Source organism: Montipora capricornis, chromosome 8, assembly GCF_036669925.1.
Source record: "Montipora capricornis isolate CH-2021 chromosome 8, ASM3666992v2, whole genome shotgun sequence".
Lineage (NCBI taxonomy): Eukaryota > Metazoa > Cnidaria > Anthozoa > Scleractinia > Acroporidae > Montipora > Montipora capricornis.
Genome location: NC_090890.1, coordinates 33,803,791 through 33,828,790, shown reverse-complemented (window position 1 = coordinate 33,828,790; position 25,000 = coordinate 33,803,791). Strand labels below are relative to the sequence as shown.

General features: G+C 41.3%; 1 protein-coding gene and 4 non-coding genes across 6 annotated transcripts in view; 3 read left to right on the top strand and 2 right to left on the bottom strand.

Annotated features, from left to right (window-relative positions):
* The window catches only part of LOC138060804 (probable cysteine desulfurase), a 44,167-nt gene that overhangs the window by 6,078 nt on the left and 13,089 nt on the right, over positions 1–25,000 (top strand). Inside the window, exons 1-7 of one of the 2 annotated variants that reach the window (XM_068906674.1) lie at positions 9,918–10,142; positions 15,447–15,633; positions 20,772–20,802; positions 22,024–22,140; positions 22,826–22,955; positions 24,279–24,344; positions 24,756–24,821. In XM_068906674.1, the coding sequence (XP_068762775.1) occupies positions 15,552–15,633; positions 20,772–20,802; positions 22,024–22,140; positions 22,826–22,955; positions 24,279–24,344; positions 24,756–24,821 (492 nt within the window). In that variant the 5' untranslated portion in view covers positions 9,918–10,142; positions 15,447–15,551. Of the gene's footprint in view, positions 1–9,917; positions 10,143–15,446; positions 15,634–20,771; positions 20,803–22,023; positions 22,141–22,825; positions 22,956–24,278; positions 24,345–24,755; positions 24,822–25,000 lie in introns of those variants that run through there. The other variant, XM_068906673.1, reaches the window with a different exon arrangement.
* Positions 19,051–19,124, bottom strand: Trnas-aga (transfer RNA serine (anticodon AGA)). The gene has a single exon. It is a non-coding gene; the product is annotated as a tRNA-Ser (tRNA).
* Trnas-aga (transfer RNA serine (anticodon AGA)) lies at positions 19,350–19,423 on the bottom strand. Its single transcript has one exon. It is a non-coding gene; the product is annotated as a tRNA-Ser (tRNA).
* Positions 19,451–19,524, top strand: Trnas-aga (transfer RNA serine (anticodon AGA)). Its single transcript has one exon. It is a non-coding gene; the product is annotated as a tRNA-Ser (tRNA).
* Trnas-aga (transfer RNA serine (anticodon AGA)) lies at positions 19,750–19,823 on the top strand. The gene has a single exon. It is a non-coding gene; the product is annotated as a tRNA-Ser (tRNA).

Here is a 25,000-nt window from a genome sequence, read left to right as displayed (position 1 = left end):
AGTCCCGCGTTTTAAAACCAATCGTTTTAGAGACAGATTTATTGTAAGTCGTTGCCGATAGCACGTCCTTTTACAACTCATATATATTAAATGATCTGATTTCGAATAATTTTAGTTGTATCTTAATTGTAATTTAGTGTTTACATAATGCTAATTAACAATTATTCACCGAAGTGGAGATGAATAGTGGTGGATATTTACCGTGTGCATAGTGATAAATCAAAGTAAAACCCACAATACCGTGGCGGATCCAGGGGGAGGGTAGGGGGATCCGGACCCCCCTTCCCTAACCGAATTTTTTTTTTTTTACTACTTATTTGAGTCTAAAATTCTCGCATCTGCAGGATCGCCTATTATTACTCAACTGGTTGACTTGTTTTTTGATGGAGAGCCATTCTATTTTGCCACTAATCTGAAAAAAGTTTCTGAAGTGTTTTTCTGAGTCAAGGTTTGGACCCCCCCTATCAAAAATTCCTGGATCCGCCCCTGCAATAAAATACTATAAATAATCATACCAATGTTTACGGATCTCCGCGTTTTGCAATAAGAAACTGTGTTATCTTTCTTTGCCCTCTGTGTTGCTGGAGTTCTTTTAAGAAGCTGCTACAGTTAAATTTAAATTCAGGTTAATTTTAACTTCAAGCTAGGTCATTTTATTTTAAGCTAGGTTGAAACTGATAGTAGGAAATATCAACAAAAATCCATCAATTATTAGCAAGTACACGTAATATATTGGTAAGTAAATTGGTCCTAGAGGTGAGTGAATGAACTTAGTGTAGCTTAAATTTTTCATGAGAATTTTATAAAACCCTAATGTTTGTATATGACAGACAATGTGGCACACCTCAAACAGTTCGATGTAACATGAAAAGTAGGTTTAGCTGTTTACTAGATAATTTGTAACAATGCACGTCGCGTTTTTTCACGTGAACTGACGGGTTTTTATTCTCTTTAGTCATGTTAATAGCCTATAAGAGGCCGTCCTGGCCTGTAGTGATGCTTCGAAAGGGCTGCCTTAGAATGCATAAGGCCACCTAAGCCAGAACGGCCAAAAGTCGGAGACTTTGCCGAGTGCCCTGCAAAATGTACATGTATATATTTATGTTAATTCTTATTCCAGTAAAGGACCAACCGACCCTTAAATGACGGTGAACCGTGATTTAAGATTGCCTTAATCTTTCTTTTTTTAATACATGTGTCCATAAGTGATTGTCTATGAGTCACAAAGAAGTGTTGTTTCTTGTATTGCACATCGTTTAATGCTCCTTCACCCAGTAGCGGTTTTGTTCTTACAAAATCCGCCCAACGATTACTTGCCGGTGTAGTACACTCAACTAAACCCTCAATTCTTTCTGGACAAAGTTGTAGAGTCGCTAGAACCTAGTCAGTCAATGGCCTAGGTCCTATAAGTCTCCTAGTAAATGGAAGATCATAGGTTTGACTCTGACTTCGATGGAGCACTCGCGGACTGTTTTTACGAGTTTGCCTGCGACATTGCCGATGAATTCATATTTCTTTCGCCAATGAAGTTACTATGGCAATCGCATGGAACCACTAGCGGGAACGTACAATAGTCGTTTTCTATTAAAAAACTAACAAGAAAAAGCTTTTAAAAAAGCAAAATAAATGATAATACAAAAGGAGTACTCAAACCTGGATAAAAATTCAGTAAAGCGAGAAAATGTTGTTCAGTGCACTATAAATCAAAGTGGAGTCAAAGGGAAGAAAATTAAATCCGAATAAAAAGGTGTGAAAGCTCTCTAACTGAAGCTCGTTTACAAAACGTCACCATAACCTATTAATTCCTAATTGAAGTCGATCGAGATGATGCTATTTTCTTTACAATTCACTGTCACCTCGATTGCCTCGTTAACCTAGTAATGGAAACGACCCCACAGTAACAGAGTAAAAAGAAACTCTGACCAACGTTGCTGGAAGCTTACAATTAAGAAAATTAACTGCATTCCAGGGGAGACGAGCGGGAAATTTTTTTTACTGTATATTGACGACATCCTTTGATTTACCATTGTTTTCAACAGTTCTCTCACTGGCGTGCTAAACTATAGGAATTTTCCCGTTCCAAGTCTTAAGTGTGAAACAATGTTGTATTTGTTTGTTCGAGAAATTTCCGCTGAAATGTCTCTTGCAACATTCCTTGTCGCTCTTAGCGGCTTCCTTTTCTTCCACTCTTTCTTCTGGTTTGATCTCTCTTCGTTAGAGTTTCACATGTCTACATAATTCTCTTCCAAATTCGATCCGTCATCATTCAATAAACATTTTTACCAAACAACCCTGTAATAATTGTTGACGGATTTGAAGTCTCGTTCAGCGCCGTCAAAAGAGAATGCACAGTTCACTGAGGATCATATTCTCTAGCGTTCTCTGGGTCGTTTCCAATAAAATGACCGCTCTATGAAATTGCAACGGATTACAACACCTCCAGAATGTGAAAACTTGCGCTTCTCAATTAAAGGTATGTTAAGAATCCTGGTACGCCGTACTGGCATTCCTTTGAAGTACTTACAGTTAGAGCTTGGTGCGTCTCCTCATTGAATACACTTGAATCGTGAACGTTTCCACAGAGGGTAAAACATGTAGCCGAAGCAACGACACGTTCCTTCTTCCATTTATGTAAATACGGCAAGTCTTTCGTCTGAATGCCTTCGTAAAAACAACAACAACAACAACGAAACATCACCGGTGGCACGGAATTGAGCAGATTGCATATCTCTGTTATTGAGACTTCGCACGAAATCCATCAAATAAATCGGCTAATTTTCATCCGATGGTGCAAAAACGCAGATCACAGCTAGAATGGCACATGCGACTCGATAATCTGTGGGTATTTTAGCGTAGGCGATCCCCATAGGTACCCCCTTAGGAAAAATTGTAGCCACGTGACGATGGTGCAATATGACGGTGCTGAGTGTTGTGTTAAATGTTGAGCAGTGATTAGAGAAACCAAAATTTTTTATTGTGGAATTGTGGCGTTACATTGGTGGCAGCGGCGAACAAAACGAACTTTACGTATCGCTGTGGTCAATGGAGATATTTTTATGGTTTGTGCGAGCGAATATCATCGTTTTGTGTGGTTCTGTGTGGAAATTGTGCTTGTTTGGTTGCTCGTGTGGTTTCTGTCTTCGTGCACGTGGATTCAGGATTCAAAGGGATGAGTTCTTCGACGCCAGTTAACCCTTTTAAGCCGGAGAACCCGTTTACACCAGCGTCTGATTCATCTCCGGACCTGTCAGTAAATTATTTTGGAAGTGCAAGTAGCCGATTTCGCTCTACAAACCCGTTCGCATCCCAGAACGAATTGGATAATTTTCCAACTGATTTGTTTACACAGCACCGGAAATTTATCAAGCGTGTTAGAAATCCCGCGGATTATGATGGTACTCGGTCGTTACGAGATTATTTGAAGCACTTTGAGCGTTGCTCTGTTGTTAATGGTTGGAGCAAAGAAAAAGCTGCTGTTTTCTTGGCCGCAAGACTTCGCGGGACGGATTTGCAGTCCAGCATTTTATTGATGCCATCTAAAGATCGAGACGACAGGCCTCGACTATGCAGAGACAAACAACGCACCATGGACGAGGCCCTGTCGTTGGCCAGTGAACTTGAAACATTTCGTCTCTTGGATAGAGATCGGGCAAGAAGCTCTCCAAAGGTTTGCTATGTCGATGAAGTTCAAAGCGAGCCTGATCTGGTTCAAGCTCAGTTTGAAATGTTACGATCCGACCTTCAAGCGCAACAACAACGTCAGGAGACTCAGCAAGTTGTTCTTCAACAGCTAGTTCAGCAGATACAGTAGCTCTCCCAGTCAATGACGGTCTTTGAACACCTCTGGAAGTCAGCGACGCCCATCTGCCCCACGTTATTTCATGCGAAATGGTCCATGCTGGGATTGCAAGGAATTTGGGCCATTACCGTCGTAACTGCCTAGCACGCAAGTCACATGAACAAGATAATTTGGGCTCGGGAAACGCCAGCAGGGTGTCACTCATGCGCCATGGGGATGCCTGAGTGAGGGTGATGTTGGCCCCACTACTGTACCTAAGCAGGATATGACGTATCCCAATGTGTTGATGGAAGCTAGGTCACAAGTTGGTAATAAAGTGCAAGGCCTTTATTTGCCAGGTTTTATTGGTGGAACTCGTGCTATGTGGTTGATAGACACTGCTGCTCGTTTAATTTTGTCGTTCAAGATTTATAATTCGTTACCTGCTAGTGCCAAGTTCAGTTTGAGTTCAGCTAATTCTGCGATTGCTCTTGCTGACGGTCAGCGAGCAAAAACACATGGTCTGGAACATGTTGTGGTGCACCTGGGTACTTAAGAGTTTCATATGCATGTGATTGTGGCTGAGGTTGAAGATGAGGGCATTCTGGGTATGGATTTCCTGTCACAAGTTTATTCGCATATCGTCATTGTAAAAAACCAAGTTTCAATCAATGGAGAAGTGTTTGAGTGTTCTGATTTCAAGAACCAGCTCCTCAGTTGAAGATGTATCGTAAGACGGTCAACAATTATTGAACCTAACACTGAGGTGATTGTTTCAGTCACCGTTCACAAGCGTTCTGGCAACTTGAATCCAAAGGCATCTCCATTAAGCGTGCGAGTGTTAGAGCCTTGCCTCACCTCACATTTGCGACAAAAGGGCCTCCAAGTTGCAAGGACTCTGGTGGATGTTAAAGAGGACAGAGAGGTCCCTTTACGTGTTTTCAATGTTTCCAACGAAACTCACCACTTAGCTGTTGAGACTGTGGTTGCCCTGGCTAAGACAGTTATTGATGTCACTTTACTGGAGCTTTATGAGGAGAATAACGAGAGTTTTGTGGGTCAAGCCAGAGTAGTAAATCAGCATGTATCACACGAACAAGCTGAAGGAACTCTACCAGAACCCCTACTGGAAGGAGCACTGTGCATTTGACTGTCAGTGAAACGGAGAGACTGCACGAGTTACTGTACAATTACCAACATGTGTTTTCCTTTTCCGACGGGGACTTGGGCACTACATATATGGTCGAGCACAGAATTGAAACAGGCAGTGTGCCCCCAGTCCGACAACAGCCCAGGTACACCTCTCCATGGAAACATGATGAAATTGAACGACAAGTAACTGATCCCTCGCGGGAAGGAAAGGTGAAAGAATCATCAAGCCCTTGGTCCTCCCCAGTTGTGCTGGTGACTAAGAAGGACGGTAGCCAGAGGTTGTGTTTTGACTACCGCCGGTTAAATGCAGCAACGGTAAAGGATACCTTTCTCATACCGCGAGTTGATGATTCACTCTCTGCTTTAAGCGGCTCGAGATGGTTTTCCACGTTGTATCTTGCCTCCGTTTACTGGCAAGTGGCAATGGACGAGAACACCTAAGAAAAGGCAGCATTTGTAACCCCAAGCGGCTTGTACGAATGGAACGTGATGCCATTCGAGCTTTGTAACGTGCCAAGTACATTTGCCAGATTGATGGAACCTGTCTTGAAGGGTCTAAATTGGAAAATCCGTTTGATTTACCTTGATGTGATTGTCATGGGGCGTACATTCGAGGAGGAGTTAGAACGGCAGAAACAAGTGTTTGAGCGACTGACCCAGGAGGGAATAAAGCTGAAGCCGCAAAAGTGTTTTCTCTTCCAGAAACGAGTTTCGTATCTCGGACATGTGGTCACAGAAGAAGGCATTGGCCCAGACCCTGGAAAGGTCGAACAAGTTCGCACATGGCCCATTCCAGAAAACAGCACAGGGGTCAAAAGCTTCCTTGGCCTTTCTTCTTATTACCTTCGGTTTGTCCCTGATTTCTCAACCATAGCTCAACCGCTGTAGAAGCTAACAGAAGCAAAGAAAGAATTTGTTTGGACAGGGGAACGTCAGCTGGCTTTCGACAGCCTGAAGAGTTCGCTTACGTCCTATGAAGTCCTGGCCTACTCGACCTCAGAAGGAAAGTTTGTGCTAGATACCGACGCATCAGACCATGGAATTGGTGCAGTGTTATCACAGCTTTAAGACGGGATGGACAGACCTATTGCATTTGCAAGTCGAACATTGTCCAAGTCTGAGAGGAACTATTGTGTGACTCGACGTGAGCTTTTGGCAATTGTAGAGTTTGTCAAGCAACATCGGCATTACCTGCAAGGTACAAGGTTCTGCATTCGAACTTATCATTCCCCCGTGCGCTCTGTCATCAAAGCTAAGGACCCAGAAGGACAACTGGCACGTTGGATTGAATTCTTAAGTACGTTTGACTTTGAGATCCAGCATCGACCGAGACAACGACACCAGAATGCTGATGCACTTTCTCGTCGACCCTGTGATGACCGTTGTAGGTGGTATAAGGCCTGGAAATATCAGAAACAACTGTATGTGTTTATGTTCGGAATTTGCATTTATGGCCGCAGTTTGATCCTCTAGGGATTTTACGCCACATCTCGGTATTTAAGCCTTGTCGCCTCTCGCGTTAGTCACTCGACACAGCCAGTTTTACCGCTCGCACCTTGCCGAGCTTAATTTTTCTAGTATGCTGTTTACGTTTAGTCTCGTAGTTTACAGTGATGTAATTCCTTTTTTCTCCGCCACTACTTTATTTCTTGTATGTTAGCTTTTTCTCGTCCCCAATAAACACAACTGGTCTTGTCCTTCCTATTTCAACGTGTTGTTGCCTTTCTGCTGATTAGAACTTAAACGTTTTCTCTGCGGCGGATCGCAGCGACATAGCAGAGAACTTTTGTTCATGTGGGTGTCCAGACAGCATTGCATGTCCCTAACCAGGACAGTGGGCAACCAGCGGAATGTAAAGGTCTTGTTGGTGAGTGTTGTGCCACGGTCAGGTTGGAACCAACATGGACTTCCCACTTATTGAGGGAGCAGCAGGAAGCAGATCCTGATCTTAAAGTCATCATTGGATGGAAGGAAGCCAGTGAAAGGAAGCCATTGCGGGAGAATGTGTCGCCTAAGAGTCGTGCTGTAAAGTCCTTGTGGTCACAATGGGACCAGCTGCTCTTCAGAAACCGTGTACTTTGTCGCAAATGGGAAAATGACATTGGAGATCAAACGGACAACCAGATTGTTCTTCCCGTCATTCTCCGACCCACTGCCTTTGAAGCTTATCATAGCCATGCGACTGCGAGTCATCGTGGTGCGCGAAAGACCATAAACGCTCTTCAGTCTCGTTATTATTGGCCAGGACTTACATCAGCAGTTCATGGATTGGTCGCCAGTTGCCCTGTTTTCGGATCAAAGAAAACGTGCGGAAGAAGGCGTCGCGCTCCTTTACAACAGTACGTGGTAGGAGCTCCCATGCAACGCAGAAACTCCACGGAAGAACAGGTTTATACTGGTGGTTAGTGATTACTTCACCAAATGGACTGGGAGCTAACCAAACGAGGAGGCCACTACTGTTGTTGAGAAGTTGGTGACCGAGTTCATTTGTCGCTTTGGCGTACCCCGTGAACTCCATAGCGACCAAGGAATTAACTTTGAATCAAGGGTCTTTACTGAAATTTGCAAGCTGTTAGACATCGAGAAAACTCGCATTACCCTTATGCACCCCCAGTCCGATGGACAGGTGGAACGCTTCAATAGGATCCTCGTTGAAATGTTGCGTGGGAAGATCAGGGTATATCAGATCGAAGGACTGGGATCTTCAGCTGTCAGCTTGCATGATGGCCTATCGAGGTGCTTTTCATGAGTCAAGAGGGGTTTCGCCTAATCTCTTAATGCTGGGTAGAGAACTGGAAGTTCCTTTGGATGCCATAACCGAGGCATCTCCCGATGCACCACCACTCAAAACGGACTATGCCCAAGCTGTTGAAAAGAGACTGGCCAATGCTCATGATTTGGCTAGACGACATTTCAGCAAGGCAGCCATGCGCCAGAAACGGAGTTATGACAAACGCCTTGCTGCCAGACCATTTGTTATTGGTGATTCTGTTTGCTCAGTGTTGTCTGATGTAGTGTACCAAATCCAGAAGAGCAGGAAGGCCAAGCCGAAGGTTGTTCATTCAGACCGATTAAAGCCTTACCTGGGACCCCCACTGGAGAGATTGATTCCAAGAAGGCAGACGCAATTATCGAATCCGAGAGGAGAGGAGAGAGAGGCATCAGATGTAGATTCTCTAGTCTTTGTTGAAGACGGACAGTCGGCTCCGGTTAACGAGAATCAACGGTGGGAGAAGAGGATGATGTTTCTTCAGGATCTCAGAATGCTGATTGCATTGGGGTAGATAACAGTGACCAGCCTGGTGAAGTGAGGGAACCTGAACCTCACTCGGATTTGTCAACTTCTACTGCGGATGACAATTACCCAGAGGAGGTCAGCCGTCAAACAGTGGGGTTGACTGTACAAGTCGTACCTGAAGCAGTTTCCAGTGTTCGTGGGAGACCATCCAGGCAACGAAAGCCACCAAGTCGGTACGGAGCTTGGGTGGATGGTTAATCTGATTGGCCAGTAATGCATGGGGAGTGATGAACATTGCCGAACAGGCGAGGCAACTAAACAAGTTTGGACATTTAATTGTCGCTTGTTTCCTGAGAACTGTGGACCTTGTCAAGTCAATTAACGAACAGTCGTTAGAGACTCAGTCAGTTGTGTGATGAAATCCCACACAAGTACGCATTGCGGACCTATTTTTATCATGGGATTTCAATAAAAACAGTCATTTCTCAAGGTTCCGCAGTTCCGCGGTCTACAGTTCCTCGAATAAGTCTCACCCCCAGGAAAGGGTGTCTAGAAAACACAGACCTAGAAACGGCACAGACCTTGAAAACGCAGACCTAGAAAGTAACATTTCGTTTGCAATCACTATTACGTACTAAATTCTCACCAACTGAGTTGAGTGACGAATAATGTAATGACTTTTTGCCTCTGTGATTTATGTGAATGATGAGCCTCAAAACCTGTGTTGAAAACATGCCGTTAGATCGCTAGAAATGGTTTATTTTTAGTCTGAATATTATCTTCTAGCAAATTATGGCTATAGGGTAGATATAGGGTGATAATATCATGATAATCATAGGGAAATCGTGGGAATTATGTAGTTAGACAAAAGTACCGTTTATTCAGTGGCACTAACCCTAACTCTTTTACTCATCAGTGGCACTAAATAACGATTTCCTACCGGTTAATATACGATATTATTATATGGCTCTGTCTCATGAGGACTGGGAACTACAAAATTCACGAATTTGTACTGGCGACCTCGGTCATGATTCTCCCATACAAACCTCCCGCTCGGTTAATAAGAACTAAACATCAATAATATCAACTCCCTTTTACTGCCACTTTTTCCAGACTGGTTGGTTTTCTGCCATTTTTCAGTTAAGGTACAGTTAACAAAATATTTATGCTAGAATTCATAGAATCGCCTTACTCGTGCTTGCGACGACCGAAATTGTATTTTGGCTAGAAAAATTGAAACGGCGTTTTAATTTTTCTAACTAAAATACAATTTCACCTGTTTTCGCGAATAACACGTCAACAACGACTGAACCGGTTATGGGTACTAATGGGTAAAAAAATGCTATATGATAAATCCAACGGTATAAACGTAACCAAGCCGTATGTGAGCTTTCATTTGGCTTTACCAAGACTGCTTAGTGTTGTCCAGTTCACTAAGTAGTTAAACGAAGTTCCTCTAGTTTACTAAGTTGCTATGCACAAGAGATGCCACGACTCACGCGTTGTACACGTTAGTAAACAGTTAACGTGAATGGCCGAGTTCTCCCTTTGTGATTGTTTTGGGCGCTTCGTTTAGGTCGGCCCTCACTTCATCGGGTATTTCTAAACATTTGCTGTTAGAATAAGGAAATCTACTCATGATGCAATTTTTCTGCCTGATGTAATAGTACTTCTTTGTATTCTTTGCTGAAGGGAGGTTGTTTCCTCCTAGGTCCGGAAGATTGCTTTATATGCCTGATTTTTTTTTGGCATAGCCGTAACTTTGCAAAACACTGTTTAATTAAGAGTTACGAAATAATGTTACTAACAACAAATCGTTATTTTCTAGGTCTACGTTTTCTAGGTCTGTGTTTTCTAGGTCTCCGTTTTCTAGGTCTGCGTTTTCTAGACACCCCCCAGTAAAGCCCGAGCTCGCACAAATATGTTAGGCTGAAACCAGTCTAAAGAAATGAATGGAATCAAGAGATTATGAAGGTAAGAGAAGTGATCCCTCATATTGGCGCTATTCCCATCGTTATTATTTTTAGATCTCCTGCGAGTTCCGGTATTCCCACGAGGGTTAACTGATAGCTAATCACATGTCCCCATTTTTACCAATGTTATTCCACGCAACGATTCGCGTCGTTCGCGATATACCATCAAACAAAAATGGCGGAGGATGTTGAGAAAAACGCGTATATACATTTTGTGGACGAACGTGACTTCAAGGAAGTGAGCGTAGTAGGATAACGTAAATCGAAAAAGAATCGTAAAGCTGATCATGGAAACATGAAAGGAAAACTTGAATCAAGCGTCGAATAAAAAGTTTTGAACCCGCCATGTACACAATGACTGAAATATCGCAGACTACAGTCACCAAGTACCATATTCCTGACTTGGTCAACGCGTTCTCGATTTTCTTAGCGGACTTAAACTATGGTGACTTAATTCTATGATATTCGTAAATTAGACAGCTAACGCTTTCAAAAGGTACCACACGTGACAGGAAAATTCAATTGATAAAATTTTTTGAAACCGTAAGATCGGATTGAAGTTAATTTGCAATGCGCGCGTGTTAAATAAAGCGGATCATTCTCAGCAGCTGGGAACAGAACCTTACATACAAACAGTAACAGAATTTAATATACAACACCTTATATATTCAACTGCACCAAAATTACCCTAGTTTAGTTGTTGTGTAACTGAATGACGAAATTAAACTAAAATAGCTCATCAAAAAAAGTCCTTCTTAAGAACGCCCAGTTTTAAAAGGATTATGTAAAGAGTTTTGTCGACTGGCTTTGTCTTTTGTGTATGACTTTCGGAAGGCTTTTGTTAAAATACTGACTGAACGCGTAATAAAGCTTATTAAAGGATGAAGAGTCCTTACAGGAGGTTTGTGAGAGAGTCCTTACAGGAAGATAAGAAAGAAGCAGAAACCTTGTGTAAGCTGGTGTAAGATACGTGCAGAAGGCTTGTGCAAGATACTAAGAGAAGGCTTGTGTAAGAGTCCTTAGACAAGGCTTGTGTAAGGGTCTTACACAAGGCTTGTGTAAGAGTTTTACACAAGGCTTGTGTAAGATACTTACAGAAGGCTTGTGTAAGAGTCTTACGCAAGCCTTGTGTAAGAGTCCCTACATTAGACAATCGTAAAATTGGTATCTGTGTTAACCGATTTCGTTGATATATGATTGCAAACTGTATCTTGACAGGAAAGAGTTTTGTAAGCGACAGAATTTTGTAAACGATGAGAAAGTGCTCACTACCGGTTTGATAGATTGGAAATTCTTCAAATTGGTATCATTGTAAACTAGACAGTTAAGCAATTCCAAGGATATATGTTTGAAACCTGTATCTTGCCGACAATGAATTTTATCAGGCCATGAAACTCAATTTTGAAAACGGAGAATGACATCGTTGCACTTTCTCTCCTCCACGAAACTTCCTCGTAACGCGCGCGGTAACATTATCCGTGCGAAAATTGATATCATCTAAAAATAACATAAGGGGGACTACGATAGGAATAGGGCCAATATGAGGGATTGCTTCTCTTACCTTCATAATCTCATAATCTCTTGATGGAATGTGTGTATAGAAAGTGTAAAAAAATAAAATAACATTGTTTAACATTGTTAAACAAACATTGTTAATTAAACATTGTTATTTTATTTTTTTACACTTTCTATACGTGTGTCGAATGTGATACTCGAGACGTGATGTTTTATTCTGCAAGTAGTTCTAACTTCCTGTGTTGAATATTCAGTATCCTCATTTGCAATTAAGGTTGACAAATAAACAACAACATAAAAAGTACGTCAATGAAATTCCTCGATCAGAGGTTTTAGACTGCCAGCAGTCCCTTCATAAATCAGTCAGGGGCACCCAACGAGAATATAGTTCAAAACCACTTAAACATAGCAGTGTTTAACTTATTTTGGTATTTAAACGGTATATATAGGCATATTTTTATCCCCTAAAAAATTTTCATCTGTTCGGATTTCCTAGCTAAAAGTCTAGTGATCCGAAAATTATAGGGATCAAAACTTACCTTTTGGAAAATTTTAGCCAGAAAAAAGGCTCCCGAAAATTCTAGATGACCTTTTTAGGGAAGAAATCCGTTAAAAATGGGCAATTATACCATTTTTCAGATGTTCGAAAATCCTAGGAGAGGCAGGCAAGCGAGACATTTTACAACAAATGTTCCGAAAATTCTAGATCTCAAATCATCTGCCGAACAGATATTTTCCGAAAATTGACGTTGGGTGCCCCTGATCAGTCGAGCGGCCCGCTTCCCTGAGGCGGTTGGGTTTTGTCACGCAAACGAATAAAAAGATTGACGGAGGCTTGGGAAGAGGAGAGAAAGAAGGGACGGCACCCGTTGCTGTAACCAAAGAGTTGAGAATGGCATGTACTAAAACCAGGACGACCGGACCACTCCGGAACACCGGAACACCGGAACACCCTGGAAGTAACCCAAAACCCTCAGGGTTAGCCAAATTGAGGGTTTTGGGCTACTTCCAGGGTGTTCCGGAGTGTTCCGCTGTTTCGGAGTGTTCCGGTGTTCCGGGGTGTTCCGGTGTTCCGGTGTTCCGGTGTTCCGGTGTTCCTCCTTTTAGTACATGCCGTTGAGAATCAACAAATCTGTAAATCTAATTAGTGAACATGATACGACAGATGGTTCGTCCTTTTTTATTGTTAATGTAAATAAACACTCTGAATAACTTTAGTCACCGCGTGAGAATATTTATGTGCATGTCGAATTCAATCAACTATTCGGAAAGGAAACCGCAGAAAAACTACTATATTTACTTTGAATTTAATGAGCGACACTCCAAAGAAGCCCGGTAAAATGAAAAGTAGAAAAGATACGCAGAGGGAGGCCTCAGATTTTTGCCAGATTTGCAGAATAAACGTTAAATTGAATGTTGGAGTGTTTTAGCAAGTTTCAACGGTGTGATGTGCGTTCTCCCATAGCTATCAAGTACTTATTTTTGTTTAGAACGCGGACGAATCGTCAATAATAAAATTTGACTTCAGAAGACAGAGCTGGTTCTGCAGAAATAATGACTCATTACTTGTTTGAAGCCATTTCCTTTAACAAATTCCCTTTCTTCTCGAAGGCAACTACCCATAGATAATCGTTCGAGCGAATCTGGTGATCGGTGATGCTGCAACGAGGAACCGTGATTACCACGATCAGCTGGCGTTTGATTTCGGCCCGGGCAACCCTAAAACCAGGAATCCGGAATCCGGAATCACAGTACAATAAAGAGAGTAAACACTATCCTAAACATTAATAAAAGCTAACTTTAGGCCTAATTAGGCCTAAACAAACGTTTTTAGGCCTAATTGTTTTTGTTGTTTACTCTCTGTATTGTACTGTGATTCCGGATTCCGGATTCCGGATTCCGGATTCCGGATTCCGGATTCCTGGTTTTAGGGTTGTCCTTTCGGCCCCCCTTACACAAAGTTTTCATAAATAATGGTCTTGTCGAAACCAGTTGGTAACACGGCCATAACATACTTGCCCGATCGGAGAGCTTCGACCGCCAGTTTCTGCTCTTGTTTGTGTTCATTATTTTCCATTGGAAGGGATAAATGATCGCAGTCTTCCGCAAAAGCCATTTCGTGCTCATAATCGAAGCACAATCTGACAAGAAGTAATTAACTCGTCAAAAAAATCTGACAATGTTACATTGTCATCGGACCAATCCGTTGAACGCGTCGGTTACAACAACGGATCTCTCCTCTTCCCAAGCCTCGGTCTTTTTATTCGATTGCGTGACAAAACAAAGCGGGTCGCTCGACTGATTTATGAAGGGCTCGCAGTCTATAGAGGTTTCATTTATTTAGATAATTGGAGGTTTTCGATATTTTCGGTAGCGAGCAGCCGGACGACAGTACGAGAAATAGCCCCTAAAAATAACTCTCTTCTCAGAGCAAAGGAAACCGTGAATTCATCGTTGGCTCTTCCTCTCACGTGACACACACGCAACGCCAATTTGTCTTCAAATATTTGATCTTCAGTATGGAATTCAGCTAATATCGTTAATGGGTCAGTACGCTCACGGCTGCAATAACAACTACAATATGTCGAGTGCCTCTTCTAACTAACTTGCTGTTTAGAAAGCAAACAATCACAAATAAAAAATCCGCACTTGATTCGCAGTAAAAATCGGGGAGCTCTGTACAAGGGGCTAAATTATCGTAAAGTCTGCCGGTCGTTTTTTAATGAACTCATTATGCAATAAACACACGCACACATTTACGTGATTGATAAACAGCTTCTGTTCTTGCTTCAGTTAAAGGAGGAGTAAAAATAAAAGAAACGTGTTAAATCCTCGCAGTTTGATGGTCGAGTGCCCGCTGTAAGTGTAAGTTGCTTATTAAGAACTGAAGCCTGATTATCAGAAGTGTATCCGCCAAGCAATATTCAGCAAATACTCGTGTGAAGAATACAAGCGGACAAAAAATGTCACCAAATCTTAAACGGTCCAATACTTGTTGACGTTCGATGCCAATATCACTTGAACTTACTGACTAAACTGCAACAGATTTTTTTTATGTCGGCCCGATTTTTTTCAAAGCCGCCGCCAAAAATCGGGTCTACAAGTCGCACCGTGTAAACCGGCCTTAACTTCGCATTACTGTGATCATCATCACTGATTTATCACGGCAGGATACATACCGAAAGATATTCTGCTTGAAAACTTGTTTAAAGTACTCAGAAGAAGTTTCATTTGGAACCGAGGTATTCTACGGACGACAAGATATTTTACGCCTTCTAGTGAAATAAATCCCGGCTTTTCCCCTCCTTTATAACCCTATATAAAACTAGACCTTCCTTTCTTGTAGCTCATTGGTGGAGAACCTGAACCAATAATCGGAACTGATCATTTGGCTCCTGTAAGAGAACTCTGGGATTTCTTTTTTTCGAGCAAGCCTGTTCGAGTCATTATTGATCTTCAAAAATGGGGTTTATTTTTTTTGACATTGGCCTAACGATAGTTTTCACTAAGGCTCTCTCATTAATTATTTTCAAGCAGGAATAACCTTGGTTCCTTGGTAATTTCATGACGATCATTTTACCAGACAAGACGTAAAACAGATTGCGATGACTACACCGTCTCGTAGTAACCCCAAATTACCATGCATTATCTCATCGTCTTTATATATATATATATATATATATATATATTTAAAAAATTAACACGTCATTGGCCTCTGCCCTTCATTTTCTTCATTTTGTGGTATTTAATGACACTTAGTCTTTCCTGTTCCCATCACTATGCTTATTAGGTTTAAGAGGTGACGACTCAGCGTTTAGCAGATCAACAGCCAACGAATGCAATTGAGTTATCTCACGCACGATACCAAATCCACCATTTACCGTCAGATGAAATAATGCTGCCCATTCTGGAGTTCATTGATGAAAACGTCATTGGACGCAAGACGGGATTTGTCGGACCGTTCGGGCAGAAGAGAGGTAAATTCTGTGGCTGATATTGTGAAATCTTGATGGTCGCAACATATCAGTAGCCCTCTATTTGGATAAAAAACATTATTATATTGTACTTTGTTGGACTTTTATCTCAGTGTTTGGGCAGAACTCATTCGACATTCCATGGTTGGAATTATGCCTTCCTTTACCATTCTGTATTCGATTCCTCACGTTCCCTTCGGTAAATTATTCCCTCCAGCCTCAAATCCATAACTTTCAAGAGAGTAGCCTGCTCGGCAGGCGCTCGAAGGGGGAGGGCAACCAAGGAAAAACCGGCGGAAAAACGAGGAGGTCGCACAATTTTCATTAGCAATTTATTGAACCCTAAAAAGGTTTGGGCAAGCTAGAATGTACACATATTTTATAATCTCAAATTCTGTCTTCTTAATTATAAGCAGTAGGAGACGTAAATAAGCCGCTTATTATACTGAGTTTTGGGTGAAATTCCGGAGGAAGCTGGAAGTTTTTTTTCCCTTGAGGAACTTCAAAGAACGCAAGTTTTCAAACACTATTTTGTTTAATAAAAGGAAATAATTTACAGCTTTATTTGATTTAGGGGAATAATTTGGTCTCAAATTTTAGAATTTTTCCTGTTTTATCCTGAGGAAAATGAACGAGAAATTTTCAAGCATATTAGCTATATATTAAGTAACGTTTTACACATCTACACTAAAACGCTCAAAAACTCTGAAAACAACAAATTATAAACTGTTTCTCGCACGCTCAGTTTAGTGTCAAAGGCCTCCGTCTCCACTTATCCACACTACTGGCCAGAGCGTCTTTACCAAAACTCACAGACCGTTTTCAAGTAAAAGATAACGCATTAGTATGGATGTGACCCTAAGAAGTGTTTACACGAACGCGGCTTCAAATCGACACGGTATCACTCTTGCTTGAAGCAAACCCGGTCTAAGAATATTGCAATTTGGAGCCACGTACATGGAGTCAAACAATTTCAAAAGTTGGCTGATTCCATTCCCACGCACTCATGCTCGACGAATGCTGTGTGGAATATGGTATGAAAAGTAGTCCAAACGCAGTTTTTCGCTGCATTTAGTAGTTTGATAACATTGAGAGGGATTTTGCTAGAGATGGAGTTATGGCACCATCAAGTCGCATTTTCGCAATCGAAAAAGAACTGCATTCAAATCGATGCGGTTACTTCACTGTAAACTGTAAGGTTTTCAAACTCTCCCCTTTTGTCAGCGTTTTTCAGCAACCTTGTTTTGACTGGCATCGTATAGACGGAAGTGTGACCTTTTCGGAAGCATTGCGGTTGCAAATGAACCTGCTCCCGTGAACGTGTTCTCATAGACACTCTTGTAATAATAATAATAATAATAATAATAATAATAATAATAATAATAATAATAATAATAATAATAATAATAATAATGATGATGATGATGATGATGATGATGATGATGATGATGATGATGATGATGATAGCATTTATTTATACACGGTGTGTAAAAGCAGCTTATAAGCTGATGTGGCCGTGTCTAATAAAAACCGTTCTACTTCAGCTCGCGTCTCTCCATGTTCATAGGTAAACTCTCGTGTTATACGTGAGCCATGGGCTTGGAAAACTTCGAAGACAAACTGACATGAACGAAAGTGTTAAAGTGTTGAAATCTACCCGTTACACAGGAAAAAAATTATTTCAACTTGAAATTATCGTAAGAGGGAGTTCAATGATGCGGATATTTTCTGGCAAAAGCTGCTGTTCGACTTTAGAAAACGTATTATCTGATCCAACCTTTGTTATATAGCTGGACAAGATAAGTTTCTCATTTCTGCCAGAAGAAGGTAAACATGGATTAAAATAAGAATTTACAAAATGATCGTGGCCAATCGGTCGTTAATTACTTACGGAAATTCTTGCCACAATGATTGTTGCATCACAATTGTGTATTTTGAGCTCTTGACCGGCTTTCAAAGCTTGTGATATTTGCCCGTCATGCTAAATAGTAAACTTTAATACGCTCGATCAACCAAGTTTTATTCACTAGTGTCGGCTACAATTCATTTAAAACCTTCAACGATACAGTAAGTTTATCCTTTTAGTGAAATATTAGAATTAGTGTCATTGGAAGAGACGGGATTTAAAGCGAAAAGAATTAAGGCAACACTAGCAGAAAACGGCCTTCATCAAGACGTCTGAGGAAAGTCAACCGAGCAATTTGGAGGTTTCAGCTCAGTTATTTGAGAGAAGAAAGAATGCGCCGGTTGACACGGAATACCCCTACCCAAACTGGATTTGTCCTAACTGACTCCACCGCCTCCTTCCTGCTAACACGTTTATTTCAATGATATTACTCTCTATCCACTGCATTTATAATTCCTTCGTTTTTACATTACGACTTGTGGTGCCTCTATGGTAATTCTGTTGTCTTCTTTCCGGTAATCAGTAACTCCTGTTCTAGAACTTTATTGTTAAGACTACTTTGTAAAACCAATGATATGCAAAGTCAGTAGTATAGAAGTAGTAAACCTTTATTTAAACGCGATCAATAGTTAAAGCTGTACAGCTTCTGGTGTCGTGTATAACAAACAATAATGACTATAAAACATTAAAATACATTCATTAAACTGAATAATAACTTAAAAGTATGCACAACAATCACCATACTTGGGTTGAACTGACTCGTACCCTGCGAGCAGAGTCTCTTTCGATCTTTCTAGATAAGTCGGGAAGAATAAAGAAGACTCTGCCAGCCGCCTCGACATTCTTTGATTTGCCGCCCATCCAAAGAAATGGATGAGTCAGTACACTTTCGACTTGTCAAACAACAGGCAGCCCAAGCTCGGTGTACGATTTATAGACTTTGTATGGGAAAATTAACTTTGAGCATATAAATGCTAAAATAAGCTGTAAATGTTGAAACAAGAGCCATAATGGACTTCTTTGGAGGCCCTGAGTTCCCGAAGATACTACTCTTGGGTTAATTCTTTGACTTTCTCCTGTTTCCTTTCAAGAAGACTTTTTAATGCTTTAACCGTGATACACGGACTTCTTCTCACGGCTTTCCCGCCAAGGGAAACAGAATTGGAGTCTTCTTCGAAAGACACAACCTCGCTATTCTTGCGCTTGCGCGAGTAGGGCCACTAACTGCAACTTCTTTTTGTGAAACGCACTCACCAGGCCCTTCGACAGGCTCATCGGGAAAATTGATACCGAAATCTAGAGGCCTCTAATTCCCGGTCGAATAGGTGGTCACGTTGAATATTCAACAGTGGCCATTTCAATGCCATTACAATGCCCCATTACACTGGCTGGCTGACACGTATCGATTATAAAATGTGCGGACCTCTCAGGAATTAGACCTCCGTTAATTACAATCTCTAAAAATAACAATGATATTGAATGTAAGGAGAAATGTAGACTCGGAAAAATATCCGAGTCCCAGATGGGATTTGAACCCACGACCCTCCGTGATCTAGTCGGATGCTCTAACCACTGAGCTACTGGAGACTCTATGGTGAGCAAGGGTCAATTTGTGGGTCTCGACTGGAACCGCATCGCGCGGCTACACAGCCAAGTATTGACTAGCATATTTGAAACTCACTAACAGCATCGCGCTGTCACATTAATGCATATCAAGATGCAGCCAACCAACCTCCAAAGTGAGTGTGTTAACGATGAAACAACAACAATGATATTGAATGTAAGGAGAAATGTAGACTCGGAAAAATATCCGAGTCCCAGATGGGATTTGAACCCACGACCCTCCGTGATCTAGTCGGATGCTCTAACCACTGAGCTACTGGAGACTCTATGGTGACCCTTGCTCACCATAGAGTCTCCAGTAGCTCAGTGGTTAGAGCATCCGACTAGATCACGGAGGGTCGTGGGTTCAAATCCCATCTGGGACTCGGATATTTTTCCGAGTCTACATTTCTCCTTACATTCAATATCATTGTTGTTGTTTCATCGTTAACACACTCACTTTGGAGGTTGGTTGGCTGCATCTTGATATGCATTAATGTGACAGCGCGATGCTGTTAGTGAGTTTCAAATATGCTAGTCAATACTTGGCTGTGTAGCCGCGCGATGCGGTTCCAGTCGAGACCCACAAATTGACCCTTGCTCACCATAGAGTCTCCAGTAGCTCAGTGGTTAGAGCATCCGACTAGATCACGGAGGGTCGTGGGTTCAAATCCCATCTGGGACTCGGATATTTTTCCGAGTCTACATTTCTCCTTACATTCAATATCATTGTTGTTGTTTCATCGTTAACACACTCTAAAAATAACTTTAGTGAAATTCACATATCCCGGCCAACGACCTAAGATTCGCTCTCTGTCCCATTATGGCTCTTGGTAGAAATAAAACTTCACTTACCTCTACGTACAGCTGTCCTTTTTTTCTGTGCAATGCTAAAATAAGCTGTAAATGTAGAAATAAACTGCTGTAAATGTAGAAATAAACTTCATTACCTCTACGTACAGTTGTCCTCGTCTTTTCGGAGGGCAAACTGTGTCCGTTTTAGACGGGTTTGTGGCTTACGAATTTTTACGATGTCATTAGTTGTCATTTCCCCTTATGAAGAGAAGAAAGGCTGGTGCTAAATGGTTAGGGTTAGCCTAACCATTACTTGAAGCACCAATTCTTACTGATCAAATCTTACTGACCAAATCTTACAGACCAAATCTTACTACTAAATCTTACTGGAAGCGCCTAAAAGGAGGCGTCCATTCAAATTCGTACTCAAGAGAGCAAAATTATGACAAAGCGTGAAAGGACACCAGACCACGTAAAAGGGAGTCATGTAGGCCTGTCAACCCCATTTTACACTCTTGAATATTACAATTTGTTACTTATGTTTACATTGGGTAATGACAACTTTTTATTGTTATTTAATTGAGGTACCCCCCTTGAGAGTATTTATATCTTTCAAACACCCTCCCCCCCCCCCACCTTTTTACCTCTTTTAAATTTCTCATCAGTGGAAAATGGGTGGAAACACGGAGAAAAAACTATCAATGTGAAATAAGAACTGCCAGATTTCACATAATTAAAAAATAAACAAAGAAACACGGGGAAAATCTGTAGTCCCTTAAAAAAAATCATTCAATTGACAGGTCCTGCGGTAATAATTTTACTTTTATTTTCTTCTTAGTTTTATATTGTGACTACACAGCGTCTGGAAGGTAAGCTGTTTGTATGGTTAAATGAAAAGCCAACAATTAAAATAAAAAAGGGTAAGGAGACTCGGTTTATGTATAAAAATTAAGTTATAGTACTTTTTGCATTAGCGTTCACGCTACTCCCATGTATTCATAGACTTTTTTCCCCAACCCTATAATGCCATTCGCTCTGGGGGATTCTTTACATAAAAGAATACAAATTATTTACTTTTGGGACTGTAGCATGCTTCAGTGAACTGGATATCCATTGTTTTCATGTGGGACGTTAACGCACCCACACACTATTGGAGAAGAGTAGGGCATGGAGTTCCCGGCGTTGTGGTCTGATCTATGGATCATATAGGGGTTAGGTGTCAATTGGGACGAAAAGTTCTGTTCCTCTCCCCTGCCACTCCATGAATTGTGGCGAAAAAAGTCATCATGCTCCTTGTGGTCACGCCCCACTACTCTCACATCATCATGCAAGTTGTAAGCGCCGGGGCAATCCTTCAGTATTTGCCATATTAGCTGCTGAAATGTCTCTGTTGCCATGTTGACCCCAAACAAAAGCCGCTTGTATCGATACAGGTCATTCGGGGCTGCGAACGTGGTTACGTCACGCGAGTCAGGGTGGAGCTCTATTTGATGAAACGCCATGTTTAGGTCGAGTTTGCTGAAAACTTTTGCTTCTGAAATCTCCTGTAATGTTTCTTCCACTGTAGGGACTGGGTGTTTTTCCATGAGGATTGCACGATTCGCCTGTCTCATATCCAAACAAATACGAATGTCTAGGAGTTACCAGGAGTACCTACTGGATTCCTAGGCTACCTTTTTTGGATTTTTTATTTGCGGCATTACTGCTGGGAAAATCCAGTTTCAGCTCCTTTCAGTGCCCACTGTTTTTGTGTAACATGTAGCACAGGTAATTCAGTTTACGCTCACGGAGCGTGTAGTTTTTTTCTTTTGCTTCGAATGATGCGTGAAGCGATCGACCGCAAGGTGGAAAGTAACCTCCTTCACTTTTAGCTCGTCACGCAATGTAACGCCGTTCGTTGAGGAGGAAAGGTGGCGTGACGGGTCACAAAAATGTCTGCAAAGGAGGCTACAGGGGGAAAGCAAAATCTTCAATATTCAATCCCAGAACGAGTCAGGGAACTATATTGTGTTGACACAACATGTCCTTAAGAACAATATAAGCCTCGATGTTGCCTCACTTTTTCGTCCTATTGACATTTCTTGTACCAGGCCCCTCAAATTCATAGAGGACTACATCCGTAACTACGTGTATCCATTTTATGCCAATACGCACACCACAACCAGTGCTACGTCAAGACAGACTACGCAGTTCAGGCAAGATGCACGGTAAGAAGACATCAGTCAAACGTTCGACTTAAAAATGCGTGTCAGAACTTTGTGTGATAACAGACAACTTCCGACATTCAAACCTCCCGGACCATAGTTAATATATGGAGATGGTTATGAAACTCGACATGTTTTTGCCCTGACCATGCACAAACCACCTTTTTTTAAAAGACAGCCAATCAAAGGTCTCGATTGATTCATTCAAAACTCAATTGTCAACCGAGGACAAAAGACTGTGCATAGTCACGGTGAATTTAAGATGAAGTGCGACAGTACTGTTCAGGCTTATGAAGTTTTCGAGGTTTTATAACTAGTCCATCTATATGAACTATGCCTGGACCCACTCCTTTTACTACTTTTTTCTACTTTCACTGCTCTAATGTTCACTTGTAATGAAGAATCAGCCTTTTTTTGCCAAGAGTATGTTGTTTTGAATAGTCTGCCGTCTGGACTGGGTGCTACGATATTCTCCCCAACCTCTTATCGATCCGGGCTTATTTGCCAACCTCACTGGCGTAGAAGATTGCAGATAGCTGTAGTTGGTTCTCGGAAGTTCCGAATTAAACTTTTAGGCTTCTCCAGTACATGTAAATCGTGACCAGTTGAGAGAGGTTTCTTCGAGAAGAATTCTGAACTTAATTAAGCCTAGAGCTCAATTGAATTATTCCCGCATGGTTTTTTGTAGCGACATTATCAAGAAGTGCGTCAATGCTGGACCAGATGACGTCGTAATTTTCACCGGCAGTGGAGCAACTGGTGCGATCCATAAATTAATCCACGCCCTGCAACTGAGAGGAAAGGTCGTGAGAAGATCCGTGAGTATGGTAGCCTGCAAGCAGGCTCTTCCGTTGAAAATGGCACGGAGTCGGGGCTTGGGTACTAGTTTCTATAGAAACTATGAGTTATGAGTATGGTTGAACTGTTACTTCTGTCGAGAGAAAATTTCCGATCGCGCAGCCACAATAACAATCACCTTACCAAAGCATTAAGGCTGAATTGGGAAGACGACGACGACGACGACAACAACAACAACAACAACAACAAAAAGAACAGGATACGAGATTTCTCTTCGAGTGTTATTTCACAAGTGAGCGCAGCAAACGAGTAAAATATTTTTCAACTCGACAAGAGAAATTTCGTTTCTCCAAGCGGCCATGTAATATTCTGTTTATTATATAAACACCAATGAAATACTGAATCATCTCACAAAATGCATCGAAAGGCGCGATTTTTATATGTAACCATAACAACAGTGATCTTTTCACGTGTGAAGATATCATGTTTTCGCGCGAAAGCTCACTTGGTGTTTAATGTAATAATTTTTAATTATAAATAGAACAATATTTTTTACATATATTAAAAGGCACGGACTACTGAAAATAACGACAGCGGAACTAATCAACCGGAAGTCTCTTTGCAAAATAAACCAAATCAAATGAAATGCTAGTTTTCGACGAATGGAGAACCCCGCAGAAGAAAACCCTCTTGGAGCAGAGTCCGGAAATGGACAAGAGGAGAAGTTGGAAGAAGGGAAGAGATTTCACCACCATGCCACGCCCATCTAACAAAGCTATTAAAGCCGAAATGCTCTAGACACCTCACCCTTTGTTACTCTTTTTCCCCTTTAGCGTACGATAATAGTAGATAATTCCAAGATTGACTTCAAACGAAACACTTGAAGGAAAACCGTCTCATGTGCAATATTACTTCGTGTTCTTATCTTTAAAATATCAATTGAACATATGAAATGCCTTCTTCCACGAAGAATATGAAATGGGAAGAGTCCCATCCAAAATGACCTTCTGCATGAACAATGCAAATAGTTTGCTCAGGAGATAAGTATTGGCTGTGCTGGGCCATCCCGATGGTAGACGTGTTCAGGGATTAGTCCTCCCAGACTTAACAGATCAAAATGACCTTTGTTTTCGGGTTTTTTCGGGTGGAGAGGTTTAAACGGAATGAAGTGAGGTTGGTTTGGGAGATTAGATGTTTTGGCACAAACGCGACGATCTTTCCTCAGGCTAAAAAGACAAACAAAAGCTGTATTAAAGTACCAAATTGTCGAGTCTATAAATGATAAGTCAGTTCCCAGTTTTTATTTATTTTCCTTTTTTCTCTTTCCCCTCTTTTACAAACAGGTTGTGTTTGTCGGACCTTTCGAGCATCATTCAAATATTCTTCCTTGGAAAGAAACCGGTGCAAAGGTAACTTTTTTTAGCCCTAACACGGTCATACTATTACTACTAGCTAAGCTTAATTTTGCTCATGAAGGGGAGCCTGGGCCAAGCAGTCGACCCCTTCCCGAGAAGATGTAAAAGCCAATCAAACAAAGCTATCTCAGCGTCAAGGAAAATATGATAGTTTTTGCGGGAAAAAAACTGTTTCTAAAAATAAATTTACTCTGGAAAGGGTTCACTAAAAAAAAAGTAGTGGAGATAGAGGCTCTCCATGCACCTGATGAGCTCCTGGTGTTAGGGACTGAGTCAAATTTCCATGAACTCTTTGTAAATTCATACCCGTCTTAGTGGAGTCAAACACCATGCCTAAAAAATTGTTCCTTTATTCTAATTATTTCGTAGGTCTCATCTTTGAATGTGCATGATTTGAATTCACAGATTATAAGAATAGAAGACAACAGACAGGGAACGGTCAATATGGAGATGCTCGAAGCTTATCTTAGGGTAATTATTATGTCAAGTCAATTAAGCATGGAAAAGATTCTTTTCCTTTGCAGTTCAAGTTGTTTTGCTTTGATATAATTTTAGTAGAGGTTTATTGTGGGTGCTCCCTACGTGTTTGGCATTAATAATAATATTACTATTACTAATATCATAATAACTAATATTTATTATTAATATAG